Source organism: Pseudophryne corroboree, chromosome 12 (assembly GCF_028390025.1).
Source record: "Pseudophryne corroboree isolate aPseCor3 chromosome 12, aPseCor3.hap2, whole genome shotgun sequence".
NCBI classification, from domain to species: domain Eukaryota; kingdom Metazoa; phylum Chordata; class Amphibia; order Anura; family Myobatrachidae; genus Pseudophryne; species Pseudophryne corroboree.
In genome coordinates, this window is record NC_086455.1 from 116716499 (window position 1) to 116735378 (window position 18880).

At 47.6% G+C, this 18880-nt stretch overlaps 1 protein-coding gene across 12 annotated transcripts in view; it reads right to left on the reverse strand.

Moving 5' to 3' along the window:
- Nucleotides 1–217: 217 nt before the first annotated feature.
- Nucleotides 218–18880, reverse strand: part of MGA (MAX dimerization protein MGA) — a 428176-nt gene continuing 409513 nt past the window's right edge. For all 12 annotated transcript variants that reach the window (XM_063947913.1, XM_063947912.1, XM_063947915.1 and 9 more), the window contains one exon: nt 218–2472. In XM_063947913.1, coding sequence (XP_063803983.1) covers nt 1418–2472 — 1055 coding nt within the window. In that variant the 3' untranslated portion in view covers nt 218–1417. The remainder of the gene's footprint in view (nt 2473–18880) is intronic.

The window sequence follows — 18880 nt, forward strand, 5'->3', positions numbered from 1 at the left end:
CCACACGCTCAAACTCTTAAAGTGCCAAAGGCTCCTAGTGGACCAGTCTATACCCCATGGTACTGTGGACCCCAGCATCCTCTAGGACGTAAGAGAAATATATATTTATTATACACACACATATACACCCCCCCCTCCCTACAGTATATACATTTATAAATAGTCATACTAGAAGCCTTATACAAGTTACAAAAATAATCTGGAGTCACACAGGCAGTTTTATTTATAAATTTGTCCAGCTTTTATTTAGCACCAATTAGAATTTTGTATGTGAACGTTACAGAACACATAAAAGAAGACCTAGTCTTAGGCGTTTGTACTGTCTTCCTGATCTAGCATACTATATAAATCATAGATTTCTCTAACTGCATATTTATAAGATGACCGATTTATACCAGTAGTCAAAACAGCATTAGTTGTACATTGAAGTCAGTTACATATGGTTAGTATGCATTATTGCTTTAGAGAGACGTACAGGCCATTCGTGCTGCACATTCACATCACGTGTGCAGCCACATCATAATGCAGAATTGTGAGACCACTTACGAAATACGTCCCCACTTTGCAAACAAAAAACAGAAACCCTAACACAAATTGTCATAATAAACTCATATTAAATCAGAAATTTCCTCAAGATAGAACAGCAAGAAAAGCAGACTACAGACAGCTGCTACAAACACTACTCACTTGAGGGCCCCTTACAACAGAGGCAAACAATCATAATTTATACTGAATAAGCCCAAAGAAATGAGAGCAGACCATAAATCATACACTTCATATTTACAGGAGCAATACATAATCAGAGTAAAAAAAAATCCTGTGTACAAAAGTTTATCAAAAATATATATATACACTTTCTTCAGCATCAAAGTCCTATATACTGTAAGAGTGATGATTATTTAATCCACTGAAGCAGCAGTGATGACAATCATGCCAAGTAAAAGAGGGAGGGGAGTGACGAAGGAAATCGAATACTGTCCACAATATTAGGTAAGCTGTGACAACATATGTTGTAAAGTGCATGTAGAAAAGTGATTGGCTGCAGATTCAGCTGTAGTGATTAGACTGAGGCACCTGTGGTTAAACCAGAGTAATCTGCAACTGGGTTCCAGTATTAGGAGACATGTATCAAAGTTCCATATGGAATGCTTCATATTGTGTGTTTGCTGGAGAAGTAAGACATGATTTACAGTATTTCAGAACACAGCCTAGGTGCAGTACATACAATGGCCGTCTGCATTTCTGATGAACCTAACCAGGTTGCCGTATGCTATAGTGTTCAGCACCAGCATTGTTAATAGGGACGTAACAAACAATACTAAGGGTATACTTCAAGTAGCTGGAGGATTTTTGCACCATGTACCAATTAGGATTGCTATATTACATGTCAAGCAGGAAAAACGCTCTCAAATTCTGTCTAGTCTGCAGGTTTTGGTGGATTTAGTCTCATTGCCACCGATGCCAATGTGGGCATCGGTAGGCTTCCCAATATCTTCTGATCACTCGTCAATGTAGGAGATTTTAATCCAAGTGGTGCCAGTTTGGGCATTGGTTTCCAAAGTACATCTGATCCGGAGCTCAATTGTTTCTCAGTTGTTTGACAAGATAACACAGTAACCTGAGGCTTCTGGACCCCACACGGTTTCTCCACCACATTTATCAATGGTTCTTTCGTAACAATGTCTTCAAAAACCACAATACCTCCATCATCATTATGTTTGATACTTTCCTGGATTTCTCCCTCTTCTAGCTGCAGGAACAAAGGACTAAGTGAAATGTTCTTCTCTCTTGTTTCAGATAGTTCCCTGAACCTTCCAAAAGAGAAAGGAGAAGAATCCCCATCTGTAAACTTGCTCACACTGCACCGGGACACGGTGTCTGATCCTGCAAAGTCGGAGTCCAAATCATCGGTGTCATTGTTTAACTGTTGATTAAGTAAAGCAATTTCATTGAGAAGAGATGTAAGCGTTTCATCAGCGTCTTCCTGATCACCAATTACATCAGATAACGCACTGGGATCTAGCCCTACATTATCAATGGCACAGGATAATTTATTGAGCTCTAGCTCAAGTTCAGAATCTTTAAAATTTTCTGACAATTTGCTAAAGGAAGAATGATCCATACTGACACTCTTTGAAGATATCTCATTATTAGTGCTGCTGATGACACTCAGTGGGAGATGGTCTATAAGATCACCATCTGGACCTTGTGTTTCCAAATCAGGAAAATTTTCTTCGGCATTGTTAAGCAGGATGGACATAGATGGTACATATGACATAGAAGACACTTCATTCATTGCTTGGAAAGACATGATATCTTCCACTGCAGGCTCTGGTAAAGGTGTGTGTGCATCACATTTGGTGCCCTTTTCAACCACAGGTGTGTACATTCCCAATTCTCTGCTCAAATCTGAGGAGACATCATTAGCTAAAGAAGTGACATTCACAATCTTTGGCATCATGGACAGATCATCTACAATAAAAGACACAAAGAGGAGTAAATGCATAATTAAGAAAGCCATACATCAATAAATCACTACTTTCTCTATCTCCATCTAAAGGTGTTCACTGATGTAATATTTACCTGAATTAGTGGCTAAAGACATTTATAGGGGTATTCAACTGTTGGGAGAGGGAGTTACAAAAGCCCTCCACTGAGCTCAGTGGAAGTATGTGGAAGTATGTTCCCTGTTACACCAGCAGATGGCATAAAACAGCTGGGTCATTCCATGTGACCCGTGTTACATTTAGGGTGGAATTCAAATGTTTGAAAACTCAGTTGGGTGTCTGTTTTTTCCTATCTAATAGACAGGAAAAAACGGACTCCCAACTGACTTCTCAAACATCTGAATCTCCTCCTTAATGTTGATTTTTAGAAGTTTAAACGCAACACACACAGAAATGAAGCTGAAATTCAATATTTATAAAAACATGACAATAATATATGGGGTAGGTTGTCATAATTATTGATTAAAAGAAGGGGAGAAATGTACACTTTTAGCAGTTACATGTTATTGAGGGGACTTATATATTTATTTAAACCTGCTCTCCTATTTTTACAATATGATTGTTATACTATACACTTTTAAGACCCTAAACTTATCATTGACACAAAGAAATAACGAGATTTATGGTAAGAACTTACAGTTGTTAAATCTCTCTGCAAGGTACACAGGGCTCCACAGGGAATGACATTAGGGTGTAGAGTAGGATCTTGATCAGAGGCACCAACAGGCTCAAAGCTTTGACTGTTCCCAGAATGCATAGCGCCGCCTCCTCTATAAGCCCGCCTCCGTGCACAAGAGCTCAGTTTTTGTTAACCAGTCCAATGCAGTAGCAGGCAAAAGAGACGACAACAGTTAGTAGCCACATACACCACACTCTCACGACAGGAGAAAGTGTCAACGACTAATGCCATACCAACCCAAAGAAGCTAAGTGCGTCAGGGGTGGGCGCCCTGTGGAGCCCAGTGTACCTCGCAGAAAGATTTAACAATGGTAAGTTCTTACCATAAATCTCGTTTTCTGCTGCGGGGTACACTGGGTTCCACAGGGAATGACATTGGAGAATGTCCTAAAGCAGTTCCTTATGGGAGGGGACGCACTGTAACGGGCACAAGAACCCGGTGTCCAAAGGAAGCATTCTGGGAGGCAGATGTATAAAAGGCATAGAACCTTATGAACGTGTTCACTGAGGACCACGTAGCCGCCTTGCACAATTGTTCAAGGGTCGCACCATGGCGGGCCGCCCAAAAAGGTCCAACCGACAGAGTAGAATGGGCCTTGATCGTAGCAGGAGCTGTAAGGCCAGCCTGTACATAAGCATGTGCGATCACCATTCTAATCCATCTGGCCAGGGTCTGCTTGTGAGCAGGCCAGCCACGTTTGTGAAAACTTAACAGAACAAAGAGAGAATCAGACTTCCTGATGGAGGCAGTTCTCTTCACATAGATACGGAGATCCCGTACCACATCCAAAGACCGCTCTTTGGGAGACGAATCAGGAGAGACAAAGGCCGGAACCACAATCTCCTGATTAAGGTGGAATGAAGAAACCACCTTAGGTAAATATCCGGGACGAGTCCTAAGAACCGCCCGGTCACGGTGAAAAATCAGATATGGGGAACTACAAGACAAGGCACCCAGATCCGACACTCTTCTAGCAGAGGCAATAGCCAGCAAGAACACCACCTTAAGGGAAAGCCACTTAAGGTCAGCTAAACCAAGAGGTTCAAATGGAGGCTCCTGCAACGCCTCCAAAACCACCGACAAGTCCCAAGGAGCCACAGGCGGAACATAGGGAGGTTGGATACGCAACACACCATGAGTGAAAGTATGAACATCAGGTAAAGTCGCAATTTTTCTCTGAAACCACACCGACAAGGCAGAAATATGAACCTTGAGGGAGGCCAGACGCAGGCCTAAATCTAGGCCTTGCTGCAGAAAAGCCAAAAGTTTGGCTGTACTAAACTTGGAAGCGTCATAATTGTTAGATGCGCACCAAACAAAGTAGGAATGCCAGACCCTATGATAAATCCGAGCAGAAGCCGGTTTCCGGGCCCGCAACATCGTTTTAATGACCTCTTCAGAAAAACCCTTAGCCCTCAAGACGGAAGCTTCAAGAGCCACGCTAGGTCCTGGTAGATACAGGGGCCCTGAACGAGGAAGTCTGGGCGTTGTGGAAGTAGAATTGGACGCTCTGATGATAGGCCTTGCAGGTCTGAGAACCAGTGCCGTCTGGGCCACGCTGGAGCTATGAGAAGCAGAATTCCTTTTTCTTGCTTGAACTTCCGAATTACCCTGGGCAGGAGTGACACCAGAGGGAACACGTACGGTAGCCGAAACCTCCACGGTACCACCAGCGCATCCACGAATGCTGCTTGAGGATCCCTTGTCCTTGCTCCGAAGACCGGAACCTTGTGATTGTGTCGAGACGCCATCAGATCTACGTCTGGAAGGCCCCACCTTTCCACTAGAAGTTGAAACACTTCTGGATGGAGGCCCCACTCGCCGGCATGCACGTCCCGACGACTATGAAAGTCCGCTTCCCAATTCAGGACTCCCGGAATGAATATTGCCGATATGGCCAGTAGATGGCATTCTGCCCACTGTAGAATCCGTGAGACTTCCTTCATTGCTAGGCGGCTTCGAGTGCCGCCTTGATGATTTATGTAAGCCACTGTGGTGGCGTTGTCCGACTGTACTTGAACAGGACGGTTTTGAATTAAATGCTGGGCTAGGTTCAAGGCCTTGAAGACAGCCCGCAACTCCTGAATATTGATCGAGAGGAGGGACTCCTCCTTGGTCCACCGCCCCTGAAGGGAGTGTTGCTCCAGCACCACGCCCCAACCTCTTAGACTGGGTCGTCAACAGGACCCAGTCGGGTATCCAGAACGGACGGCCCCTGCACAGTTGTTGGTCCCGGAGCCACCAGAGCAGCGACAGACGGACCTCCGGAGTCAATGAGATCATTTGAGACCTGATCCGGTGAGGCAGGCCGTCTCATTTGGCTAGAATCAGCCTCTGGAGAGGGCGAGAGTGAAATTGAGCGTACTCCACCATGTCGAATGCTGACACCATGAGGCCCAGCACCTGCATCGCCGAATGTATCGACACTTGCGGACGAGATAGGAAGCAACGAATCCTGTCCTGAAGTTTCAGGACTTTCTCCTGAGACAGGAACAACCGCTGGTTGTGAGTGTCCAATAGTGCTCCCAGATGCACCATGCTCTGAGCAGGGATCAGGGATGACTTCTTCCAGTTGATGAGCCACCCGTGGGCTTGTAGAAACCGGACAGTCATATCCAGATGACGCATGAGAAGATCTGGGGAATTTGCCAGAATTAACAAGTCGTCCAGATACGGCAGTATCCTGACCCCTTGACGGTGGAGTACCACCGTCATCACCGCCATAACTTTGGTGAAGACTCGCGGAGCCGTTGTTAAACCAAAAGGTAATGCCCGAAACTGGTAATGGATGTTGCCAATAGCAAACGTCAGGTATTGTTGATGTGACACTGCTATAGGAATATGCAGGTAAGCATCCTGTATATCCAGGGAGACCATGTAGTCCCCAGGTTCCAAGGCCAGAACTATAGAGCGAAGGGTTTCCATACGGAACTTGGAAATCTTCACAAACCTGTTCAATGCCTTGAGGTTGAGAATGGGCCGGGAGGACCCATTTGGTTTCGGGACTAGAAACAGCGGAGGACAGTACCCCTGGCCCCTCTGAGCAAGAGGCACTTGTACTACGACTCCTGTATCCAGGAGGGTCTGTACCACCGAGTGTAGAGTTTTTGCCTTTGTCTGGTCCAAAGGGGTGTCTGTCTGGCAAAATCGATGAGGGGGTCGGTTTTTGAAGGCTATGGCGTAAGCTCGAGTGACTACTTCACGTACCCCAGGCATCTGAAGTGGTCTTCAACCATTCCTGTGTATACCCTAGAAGCCGGCCCCCCACCCTGGGATCCCGTCCAGTCATGCGGCAGGCTTATCGGTCTTGGCAGCTGGCTGACGGGCAGCCCAGGCTCTTTTGGGCTTCGGCTTACCAGGTTTGGAAGTGCAGGCCTGGTTATGGTACGCCTGACCTTTTGCTTTACCTGAAGGACGAAAGGACGTACCTTTAGCCTTTGACACAGAAGAAGCGGTATTAGGCAGACAGGCAGCTTTGGCAGTAGCCAAGTCAGCCACTATCTTATTTAAGTCCTCCCAAAACAGAATATCTCCCTTGAAAGAGAGTACCTCCAGGGTTTTTCTAGAGTCCAGATCCACAGATCAGGATCTCAGCCACAATATCCGGCGAGCAAGGACTGACGTAGTAGAGGCCTTGGCTGCTAGGATACCGGCATCAGAAGCCGCCACTTTAATATATCGAGAAGCTGTGACAATATATGACAAGCATTGTCTAGCATGGTCAGAAGAGATTTCAGCTTCTAACTCCAAGGCCCATGCTTCAATAGCCTCTGCAGCCCATGTAGCTGCAATAGTGGGCCTTTATGCAGCACCCGTCAGGGTGTAAATTGCTTTCAGACAACCCTCCACACGTTTATCCGTAGGCTCTTTTAGAGACGTGACGGTAGTGACAGGTAGAGCTGAGGAAACCACCATCCTAGCCACATGTGAGTCCACTGGAGGAGGCGTTTCCCAATTTTTAGACAGCTCTGGCACGAGGGGTCAGACTTTTTAATAGTCAAGGACTGGTTCAACTTCTTTAATGGAGCAGATAAATCGTCCGCCCATGGCGGGTTAGCTGCAGGACCACATACGGTTGTACCGGCATTGGGGGTCCCATAGGGGGTGTCAGTTTATGAACTAGCGTATGCAGAAGCGTGGAAAAAGCGGCCCATGGCGGGTCATTATTTGTCCCCGTTGCCACCGTCCCACTGGGGGGCAAGGAGCCCCCAGAACCAGAGCCCAAAGCTGCTATATTCTCCTCAGTTATCTGCGGCTTCAGCAACACCGGCAGTGTGTTCAGCCCCAGAACCGTTACCCTCAGAAGCAGACATGATATAACTTGCAGTATCAGGTAACACAGTACAATTATCAGCAGCACTATACCTCTAAACCCAAACCCCTGCGCAGTGTAGTCAGCACTAGCAGAGATAAAGGAGAGATATGGTGACTAAATCACAGAGAAAAATACGTAATACGGTATATCTTTGTGAAAATCCTATATTAGATAACACCTGACGCACCAAGCCCCCTCAGGTTATGAAATATAGGGATAGCAGGTTGAGTGAAAGACACGAAATGGACACAACTCAGCTATCAAATGCACACACACAGAAAGTCACAGTTTGTACAATGCAGAGGTTATTACTGACAATAATACTGCGCTGGACTAGCTTACACAGCTATATAACAATAGATATAACAGTACACAGTAAGAACTGGATGTATATCATAGGGTAATTGTACTATAAAACCCTGACTAAATGCACTCTTTCTTAACTATCACTGTCTAAAAAGGCAGGTAGAATACTTAAGTGTCATGTAAAGGCACAGCGCTGACAACCAGGCGGCTTTACATAGGAGGATTTGCCCAAGCAGTCCCAGGAACGGTGAGCTGAGGGATAATGGCGCCGCAGACACTGACAGGGAGTGAGGAAAAGACATATGCAGCTCCAGGGCGGGAACACTTGCTAGAAATGGCGCCCTGGGGCTGGGGCTTCAGGTCTAAGCCTTATCCCCTCTGCTGGCAAAACCACCGGGTACTGTGGGTGATATAACAATTGGTTTAGAGAGAAAACCTGACCTGCGCCCATGCCCTGGTGATCCAGTGGGATCGCCTGTACTGCCACAGTGTCCACCGCCAGCGCGCGCGGCCCGCCTCCCACTGACCGCGCCGGATCGCGATAAAGACCGGGTCCCACAAGCGGGACCCACTTACCACGTCCTGAAGCGCGGCCACGCGATCCTGGAGAGCCCCAGCCGTGTGTCTAACATGAAGAAAACCGGAGCCTCCGCTGTAGGTACCCGGTAACCAGGGCTCGGGAGTGTACAGCGCCGCTGGGGAGAGCTGGAACTGCAGCAGTGTATGTTACAAGACTTTTACCACCGTTGCTGCCCATGAAGTCTTCACTTTTTACCTCATAAAAAGCTTTTCTTAGGGCTGCTTGGAGCAGCCCCCTGTTAAGTGCCTGCTTACTGGAGCACCAACTTACAAAACTGAGCTCCTGTGCTGGGAGGCGGGGTGATATAGGAGGCGGCACTGTAACAGTCAAAGCTTTGAGCCTGTTGGTGCCTCGGATCAAGATCCTACTCTACACACCCCATTGTCCAATCCTTGTGGAGCCCAGTGTACCCCGCAGCAGAAACTAGTTTAACCACTTTCTGACGTTTAAACCTGTCCGGTTTCTTAGGGGCAGCATCAGGCACTGGGTCATCAGTAATTTGAACACTGGTCCTGATAGACTCCAACAAGTCAGGAACATCCACCTGTGAAACAGATCCCCATCAGAAGCGTCAAGATCAGAATCTGTGGGGTCAGTATAAACGCCATCCTCATCAGAGGAGGAGCCTGGGACGTTGGTGGATTGTGAGGAAGTAATAGTCCGCTTAGAGGACCCCTTGGTTATTTTTGAGACTTGGCTATCAGCCTCCCATCCGCCGCACTTGGATGGGAGGGGGACACACACACACACACAGCCTTGGGCTTCACCCCTGCCCTTGGGTGCCTGGAGGGAGGGGACCCCTTGACTTAAGGGGTCCTCACTCCTCCAGGGTACCCCGGCCAGGGATAACTAGTTGGGGATTTAATGCCACGGCGGCAGGGACCGGTATAAAAGTGTCCCCCGGCTGTGGCATTATCTCTCTAGCTAGTGGAGCCCGGTGCTGGTGTTAAAATACGGGGGACCACTACGTCTTTTGTCCCCCGTATTTTTGGAACCAGTACCGGACGCAGAGCCCAGTGCTGGTTGTTAAAATACGGGGGATCCCGTCATTCTCCCCCCCCCCCCCCCCCCCCCTGTATTTTTGCAACCAGGACCGGCTCAAGGAGCCCGAGGCTGGTTATGCTTAGGAGGGGGGACCCCATGCTATTTTTTTCAGGTTTTTTTTTAACACATTTGTGCCATCCATGAAGTCGAATCCAGGACGCACACTATCGTCAATTGGTCCGTTTTTCGACAGCAGGACTGTCGAATTCGGGTCCCGGCGGCCGGGATTCGACTGTCGAATTGTGTCGAATTCCGGCCGGAATTCGACTGCAATTGCATATATCCCTTAGTCCATAAAACCCCCCTACCTGCATTGAAAATGAGCAAGGGGGGGGAAGAGGGGGGATTTACAGGACAGTGCTGCTAATTCCAAAACTCGCCTAACAGATGCAATGGGCAAAAGAAAAAACACCTTGAGAGTAAAAAAAAATGCAAATCCAGAGGTTCAAAAGGAGGCTTCTGTAAAGTTGTCAGAATCAAATTCAAGTCCCAATGAGGGACAGAAGGAACGTAGGTAGCCTGTATATGCAGAACACCCTGTACAAAGATCTGGACATTTGAAATATTTGCTAACCTCCTCTTAAAAAAGGACCGACAAGGCTGAAACCTGCTCCTTCAAACAGGAAAGATGGAGGTCTTTCCCCTTTTCTCCAGACTATCCTGGAGAAAAAACAAGACACGTGACACACGAAAAACACCCGCTGACAGGAACACCAGGAAATGCAAACATGCTGATAGATTGTGGATGTCACAAGTTTCCGAGCCAGTAGCATAGTCTGAACCACTGACAGAGATAAGCCCTTGGCTCTTAAGAGAGCCGTACTGAGGAAGATATATTTGTTCAGGTGAGATGGGAAGCCAATCCCGGGCGATTTTTTCAATCCCGGGTATCGGGATTGAAAAATGGCCAATCCCAGGATTCCCGGGATTGGCTTTTAGCTATGTGGCCGCCCCCTCGCCCCTCCACGTCCCGCACACATAACTCACCATATTCCGGGGGGCGGGGGAGAACAACTTCTGATCGCTGCTGGCGGCGCAGCGTGACCTCTCACGCTGCGCTGGGGAGCCGAAGCAAGGAAGCCAGGCAGCGTCTGAGCGTCCTGTGGATGCTCAACGCTGATCCCTCAATCCCTGGGATTGGAGCTTCCAATCCCGGCCATTTTTGGCCCTTAATCGCGGGATTCCGCCGATCCCGGGATTGGCCACCATAGTCGGGAGTGCCCCAGAGGGACAGTAGAATCAGAAACACCTTCTGGTTGAACCCGAATAAACTGTGTGAAGACTGTTCTCCACCTCGGTATATATACCGCCAAGATGTTCTACCCAATAGAGCAGTGGTGGCCAACCAATCAGAAGCAGAGCCAGAAGTGATCTGTAGTCAAGGGGAAGAGCCACTATCATGCGCGCGCAAAAATGGGGGCGTGGCCTAGTTGTCACAAAGCCACACCCCATTTTTGTGCGCACACCTTTCGGTATGACGTTTGTAGGAGTATGACCTTGTGTCATAACCCCGTTTTTAGTCATGTTGTACAGTGCCACATACATATAATGCCCGAGTACAGTGCCACATACATATAAAAATGCCAAACGGGTGCCTCCACAGTGCCAAATACATATATGCCCGCACAGTGCCAGATACATATATGCCCCACAGTTCTAGGTACACATATACTCCACAGTGCCAGATACACATGCCCCCACAGTGCCAGATACATATGCCCCCAGTGCCAGATACACATGCCCCCAGTGCCAGATACACATGCCCCCAGTGCCAGATATGCCCCAGTGCCAGATACAGATATGTCCCCAGTGCCAGATACACATGTCCCTACAGTGCCAGATATGCCCCACAGTGCCAGTTATACATATGCCCCACGATGCCAGATATGCCCCAGTGCCATATACATATATACCCCCAGTGCCATATACATATATGCCCCCAGTGCCAGATATGTCCCCAGTGCCACCTACATGTATGTCCCCTCAGTGCCAGATATGCCCCCAGTGCCAGCTACAGATATGTCCCCGCAGTGCCAGGTATGCCCCCAGTGCCAGCTACACATGTCCCTGCAGTGCCAGATATGCCCCCAGTGCCAGCTACATATGTCCCCAGTGTGCTCCCCTTCCCCCCCAGTGCCAGCTCATATGGCCCTGCAGTGCCAGATATGCCCCCCGTGCATGCTACATATGTCCCTGCAGTGCCAGATATGCCCCCAGTGCTAGCTACATATGTTCCCACAGCGTGCTCCCCCCCCCCCCCCAGTGCCAGCTCATATGTCCCTGAAGTGTCAGATATGCCCCCAGTGCCAGCTCATATGTCCCTGCAGAGTCAGATATGTCCCCAGAACCAGCTCATATGTCCCCACAGTGCCAGGTCATATGTCCCTGCAGTGTCGGATATGCCCACAGTGCCCCCCCCCCCCCCCAGTGTCAGCTCATATGTCCCTGCAGTGCCAGATATGCCCCCAGTGCTAGCTACATATGTTCCCACAGTGTGCCCCCCCCCCAAGTGCCAGCTCATATGTCCCTGCAGTGTCAGATATGCCCCCAGTGCCAGCTCATATGTCCCTGCAGAGTCAGATATGCCTCCAGTACCAGCTCATATGTCCCCACAGTGCCAGGTCATATGTCCCTGCAGTGTCAGATATGCCCCCAGTGCCAGCTCATATGTCCCCACAGTGCGCTCCCCCCCCAGTGTCAGCTCATATGTCCCTGCAGTGTCAGATATACCCCCAGTGCCAGCTCATATGTCCCCACAGTGCGCTCCCCCCCCCCCCCCCCGAGTTGCTCACCATGCTGCTGCTCTGCTGTGTATGAGGGCAGGAGAGCGCAGCGTGCGCCTCTCCTGCCCCTCAGACTCACTCTCCGGCGGCAGTGACTATCTTCAATTCGGCGCCGGGCCGTGAGCCAATCGGAGCTCAAGGTCCGGCAGCCAATCAGGACCCTGAGCTGCCGGTCCGTGAGCACTGACCGGCTCACCGGCCGGCGCTAAATTGAAGATAATCACAGCCACCGGAGGAGGCGTATAGAGTTGTGTGTTCCGGGCTGCGTCGGGCGGCGGTAGCCGGGAGCGCATCAAGCCACATGCGGAGGATGAAAGAGCAGCATGCAGCTCGAGAGCCGCGGGTTGGCCACCGCTGCAATAGAGGATATTAGAGACCGCTCTCGTGGCCCTCCAGCTGCAAGTGCCGCCCTGATTGTTGATAAAGGCTACCGCAATCGCATTGTACGACTGATGTCCCTGGATCAATCGCTGCACCCAAACCAGGGCAAGTCTGAACGCCCTTCGAGAATGCTGACTGGAAGAGCCAATTCCCGGTCGGACCAGATACCCTGAAAGTGGCGAGCATGAAACATCTACCCCCAGCCCGTGACGCTGGCGTCAGTGGTGACAATCACCCAGGTCCAGATATTAAAGGGAGCACCCGATTGGGGATGTGAAGAGACTGGCTGGATTGAACAGGGAAGCGGAAAGTTGTCAGTCCAACCGCGCACTCGACCGTGACCAACACAGTCGAATCTGAGATTGGAGTTTCCAAGCATAAAACTGGAAGAACGGCACCACCTCGAAGGAAGCCACCATCTTGCCGAAAATGTAATGCACCGTAGAACAGAGATGTGGTAATTGCAAAGGGACTTTACTCTGAAGCGAATAGCCTGAACTTTGTTTCGGGGAAGAAAACTCGCTGACTACTGGTGTCGAAAAGCAGACCAGAAACACCATTCTCTGAGAAGCGTGGACTTGAGAAAGTTCACTATCCAACTGAAGTGGGTCCAAGGCGAGCTAAAGGTGCTGATGAGGAAAGAGCTCTGAGGGAGCCTTCAGTAACAGGTCATCCAAATAAGGAATAATGTTGACGCCTTTCCGTCTCAGTAAGGCCACCATGTGGGCAATGATTTTTGTGAACACCCGGGGAGGCACGAAGAGACTGAATGGGACAGCTGGAAATTGAAAATGTCAGGGACCTACTGCAAAGCGCAAAAGATGATGATGTCCCTGCCATATGGAGGTAGATGTTTTTTTATATCTATGGAAGCCACAAATCCTTCTGCTTCCATAGCTATACAAATAGACTCCTCCACCTCCCAAGCAGAAGTGTCCTCCCAGAAAGGGTCCACCTCACACTCCTCCTGAGAGGAAGCCACTGGGGGCCTAATTCAGACCTGATTGCAGCAGCAAATTTGTTAGCTAATGGGTAAAACCATGTGCACTGCAGGTGAGGCAGATATTAGGATTTTGGTACATACCAGATAAATCCTTCTCTTTGAATCCATAGGGGGCACTGGAGTACTCTTGGGATATGGACGGGGCGTTAGCAGGGATAGGCACATTTAAATAAATAACCCTCCTCCCCCTCCACACTCCCAAGATGCCTCACTGTTTTTTGCTGAGCCGAACAGGAGCGAGAGGATGAACAATGGAGAATTACATATAACATTATAAGATAACAAACAACTAGACAGAAAACAATCATCTTAACAGTCAAACAAGCAGGTGATAATGTGTTCCATAAGATAAACTGAACTTACCACAAGACAAGTGAAACTGCTCTGGGCGGGCGTCCAGTGCCCCCTATGAATTCAAAGAAAAGGATTTATCTGGTTTAAGTACCAAAATCCTATTTTCTTTTTCGTCCACTAGGGGTCACTGGAGTACTCTTAGGACGTACCACAGCTGTCCCCTTGGGCGGAATAGCTGGTTGGCACCTGTAACACCAGACGGCCAAAGCTACTGTAGATGCTGATGCCGCAAAAGTATCTAATTTGTAAAACCGCACAAACATGTGCACGGCAAAGTTGCGACATGGAAGCCCCACGACCTGCTGCCCATGACGTTCCCATGGAATGTGCAGAAATGGATGCAGCTGGTTGTAGACTAGCATGAAAGTAAGCTTGAGGAATGGTCAGCTTAATCCATCTAGCCAAGGTCTGTTTTGAAGCTGGCCAACCTACCTTGACTGCATCATAGAGAACAAACAATGTACCTGTTTTACGTTCGAGCTACATAAATCTGAAGCGCACGAACCACATTCAAAGAAGCTGGAGTTTCTGAATCTTCTAAAAAAACTTTGGTTGATTTATGTGATATTATCTTTGATAGAAAAGCAGGATTCGTCCGAAGTTCCGCACTGTCATCATCAAACACTAGATACGGAGCTTTGCATGACAACGCACCCAATTCATAAACGCGCCTTGCCGAAGCTAAGGCTAGGAGAAAAACTGTTTCCAAGAAAGAAACTTAAAATCCACTTGTTGTAAGGGTTCAAAAATTCAAGACTGTAAAAAATCTAAAACTAGATTCAAGTCCAGTGGAGCTGTGGATGGTATAAACGGAGGTTGAACTTTAAGGACACCTTGCAGGAAAGTTTGCACTGTTGGCAAAAGAGCCAAACAAACGCTGCTGAAAGAAGATTGACAAAGCAGATAACTGCACCTTTAGTGTCGCTAAACGTAGTTCTCCATCTAACCCGGGGGGGAAGATTTATTAAGCTTGGTGAAGTGAAAAAGTGGCAGGTGATAACGCACCAGCCAGTAAGCTCCTGACATTTTTCAAACCCAGGCTGTGACATGGTAGTTAGGAGCTGATTGGTTGGTCCTTTTATCACCTTCCACTTTATCACTTCACTAAGCTTAATAAATCTGCTCCCCAGTCTTTAAAAACAGTAAAGACGGGATAACTTGAAAGAAGATGTCTGAAACTTCCGAAATTCACACCAACCAATATAAGATCGCCAAATCCTGTGATAATGAGCTGCTGTAACTGGCTTTACTAGCACGTATCATGGTTGGTATAACAGACTCTGGAATGTCCTCTCGTCTTAAGAGAGGGCATTCCAGAAAGCCACCCTGTCAAACACAGCCGCGTTAAATCGGGGTCAAGAAACGGGTCCCTGTTGCAGGTCTGGACATAGCGGAAGCGGCCACGGACCGTCTGCGAGTAGACCGCAGAGATCCGAGAACCAATCTCTCAGAGTCCAATGAGGTTCCACTAGAATGATGGTCGTGGACTCTCTTTTGATCCGCTTTAGCAACCGAGGAAGCAGCGGAAATGGTGGAAATAGATAAACGAGGCTGTACGGGTAGGCTATTGTGAGAGCATCCAGTGCCACTGCCTTTGGATCTCTTGTTCTGGACACATACTTAGGTGTTTGATGATTTTGGCGAGATGCCATTAGATCCACCTGTGGGTAACCACACCGCTGGACCAACATCTGGAACACTTCTGGATGTAAAGCCCATTCTCCTGGATGAAAATCCTGACGACTGAGATAATCTGCTTACCAGTTGTCCACTCTTGGAATGAACACTGCTGATAATATTCAAACAGGATTTACACAACTGCGCCTACTTGCAAAATAAATTGTCAGTATAAGTGAAAGAACCACGGAATAATATGTAGTATGAAAAATACTGACGTTTATTTGTATATAAATAATATAGGGTCAAAATTTGCTTTTACCCAAATGTATGAAAAAAATGATAGTGATAATCATGAAGTTGGGCAAAGAATGATGATAAATAAAAAAAATAATAATAAAAAAAAAAAAATAATAATAAAAAAAAAAAAAAAAAATAATATAAAAAAAGAAAATGAAAAATATAAAGTGGAAATGAAAAAATTAGAAAAAATATATGTCTAAGTCCCAAAATGTCTGGTGTGAGCAGAGTGTGGCGTCCCACCTCTTTTCCACCTTATTGTCGTTTTTTACTATCCGGTATCACAGTATAGATTGATATTTCTGGATTAGCAGGAATGTTGAATTCCACAGTTAGTCACAGTATCGCTGTGGGGTACCCCAATCTGGACAGTGGTGGGATGAGGTGATCAGGGTGAAGGTAAAATTAAATATCCCCGGACTCCCCGCTAACCTCCTCCGTCCTGTGCAGCAGGAGACGTCCGCAAACACAGACGTCTGCCAGTGTTCAAAACCGGAGGGACGCGGTCATGCCTCTGGGGGGAAGGTATCGACGACTTCTGGACCCACAAGGGGACTGTCTGCCGTGAACCTTCCCTCCTACGGGGTGTATTACCTTTTCTCCTGCGCTCGATCCCGTTACACACTTCCACTCCTTTCTTCTGTCTTCTCTCAGCCTGACGATCAGCGCTCCGCTCTCAGGTCTGTGTCCTCTCGGCCGTGCGGCTCCGTTTCTCCTCCACAGTGTCTCTTGCGAATCAGTTTGTTCCGTCCAGATATATTTCAAAATACTGTTGTTTTCTATAGATGATATGGAGAATGGTGATGCAATGCTCAGTTCCTTCTCCAACGCGTATCGACCCGTTTGGGTCTTCCTCAGGGAGTCCTTGAGGAAGGTAATACACCCCGTAGGAGGGAAGGTTCACGGCGGACAGTCCCCTTGTGGGTCCAGAAGTCGTCGATACCTTCCCCCCAGAGGCATGACCGCGTCCCTCCGGTTTTGAACACTGGCAGACGTCTGTGTTTGCGGACGTCTCCTGCTGCACAGGACGGAGGAGGTTAGCGGGGAGTCCGGGGATATTTAATTTTACCTTCACCCTGATCACCTCATCCCACCACTGTCCAGATTGGGGTACCCCACAGCGATACTGTGACTAACTGTGGAATTCAACATTCCTGCTAATCCAGAAATATCAATCTATACTGTGATACCGGATAGTAAAAAACGACAATAAGGTGGAAAAGAGGTGGGACGCCACACTCTGCTCACACCAGACATTTTGGGACTTAGACATATATTTTTTCTAATTTTTTCATTTCCACTTTATATTTTTCATTTTCTTTTTTTATATTATATTTTTTTTCTTTTCTTTTTCTTTATCATCATTCTTTGCCCAACTTCATGATTATCACTATCATTTTTTTCATACATTTGGGTAAAAGCAAATTTTGACCCTATATTATTTATATACAAATAAACGTCAGTATTTTTCATACTACATATTATTCCGTGGTTCTTTCACTTATACTGACAATTTATTTTGCAAGTAGGCGCAGTTGTGTAAATCCTGTTTGAACTTTAAATACTGGAGGTTTCTGGGTTTAACCTCTCACACGTACTGCTGCCACCCCAGTATTACTTATATAAGTAGAGCGTTGGTCACATTTACAAAGAAACTGCTGATAATATCACTTGGTTGCTTGCGGGATTCCACCATTTCCTTAGAAATAGCTGCCAGGGCATGTTCCCATGACCCGGACGGACCACTGCTCCCTGGTTGAGCATCCAATCACAAACATGTGTCGCACACCCCGGACCTGCCAACATTAGTGCTCTTTTTTCCACATTTTAACATAGCTAGTCTTTTTGGTCTTGGTTGGTGCTTTAGACATGTTAAAACACACACACACACACACACACACACACACACACACACACACACACACACACACACACACACAAGCAGTACTTTCACCTTATTATAATAGGAGGAAAAGGACCGTAGGGATATATGGAGCAATGAGAAATTGGGACACACACACAGCTGGAATTATATTAAAAAGTAAAGAAAAAAATGTTTTTAAACAGCCTGACGTTTACAACCACCAACTGTTGAAACAGCTTGAGTTGTGAGAAAATTCTGTTGCTCCTCTTTCTCAGGACTTGTCAACAGCGTCCCTTTTGAAGAAAAATAAACTCTTAAATACTGTATTTCAGAAAGATCTTTAGTAATAGAGCCTTATAAAACGTTCTAACTTCAGAGTCAGCGCTATTAACTATTGTACTAAAGCCTCGGTTTCTGTTTTGGCTGCAATTCCCATTGTGGCCTCTGACAGAAATCTTTATGACCTCCCCCTCAGAGAGGGCTGCCCGCTCTAAAAGCGCGCCTAACTGAAAAAACAAAATGGCCACCACTGAAATTTTTTAGTCACTTCGCAGCCCTAACACTAACAGCGCGGTGATAACCACACTGCCTATTAGCCCCTAACAATCAGCTTGCCCGCCGAGAGAAGGTCCCATTAGATTACCTGAGCGGCTCCCATCCGCCTGCTATCAGCGCATCTCTGCCAGCAGTGTGTCTATCCACCAGCGCGCCTGTCTGTGTCTGCGGTTTCCCCCGCTGGATGTGACTGCCGCAGCGGAGCCCTCTGCCTGGCTGCATGTATGGCCCTGCCGCAGGATCCCCCTCCATGAGCTCCGCTCCTCCCTATAGTAACTAATTAACGTTGGCCACGGGGAGGATAACACATGCCTGCTAGGGATTTAACTGCTATTACTCACAGACCCGTGATCTTTACTTCAGATCCTCTCTGTGAGATGCTGTTCCCTTCCACTGAGATCTTTATCTCACTGAAACTGTTCGTACAGTCTTCACCCTCCTTCCAGCTAGGTTGGATCAGCCCACAGAAATAATAATATAGAAAGAAAATCTTCTTATGGAGCAAAAGCTCCTTTCCTGTGCTGCTACCTCCAGCACAATTTTTCAAACCGGAGGGATGGGCGGGGGCCGTGAAGGGGAGGAGCCAGCTGTG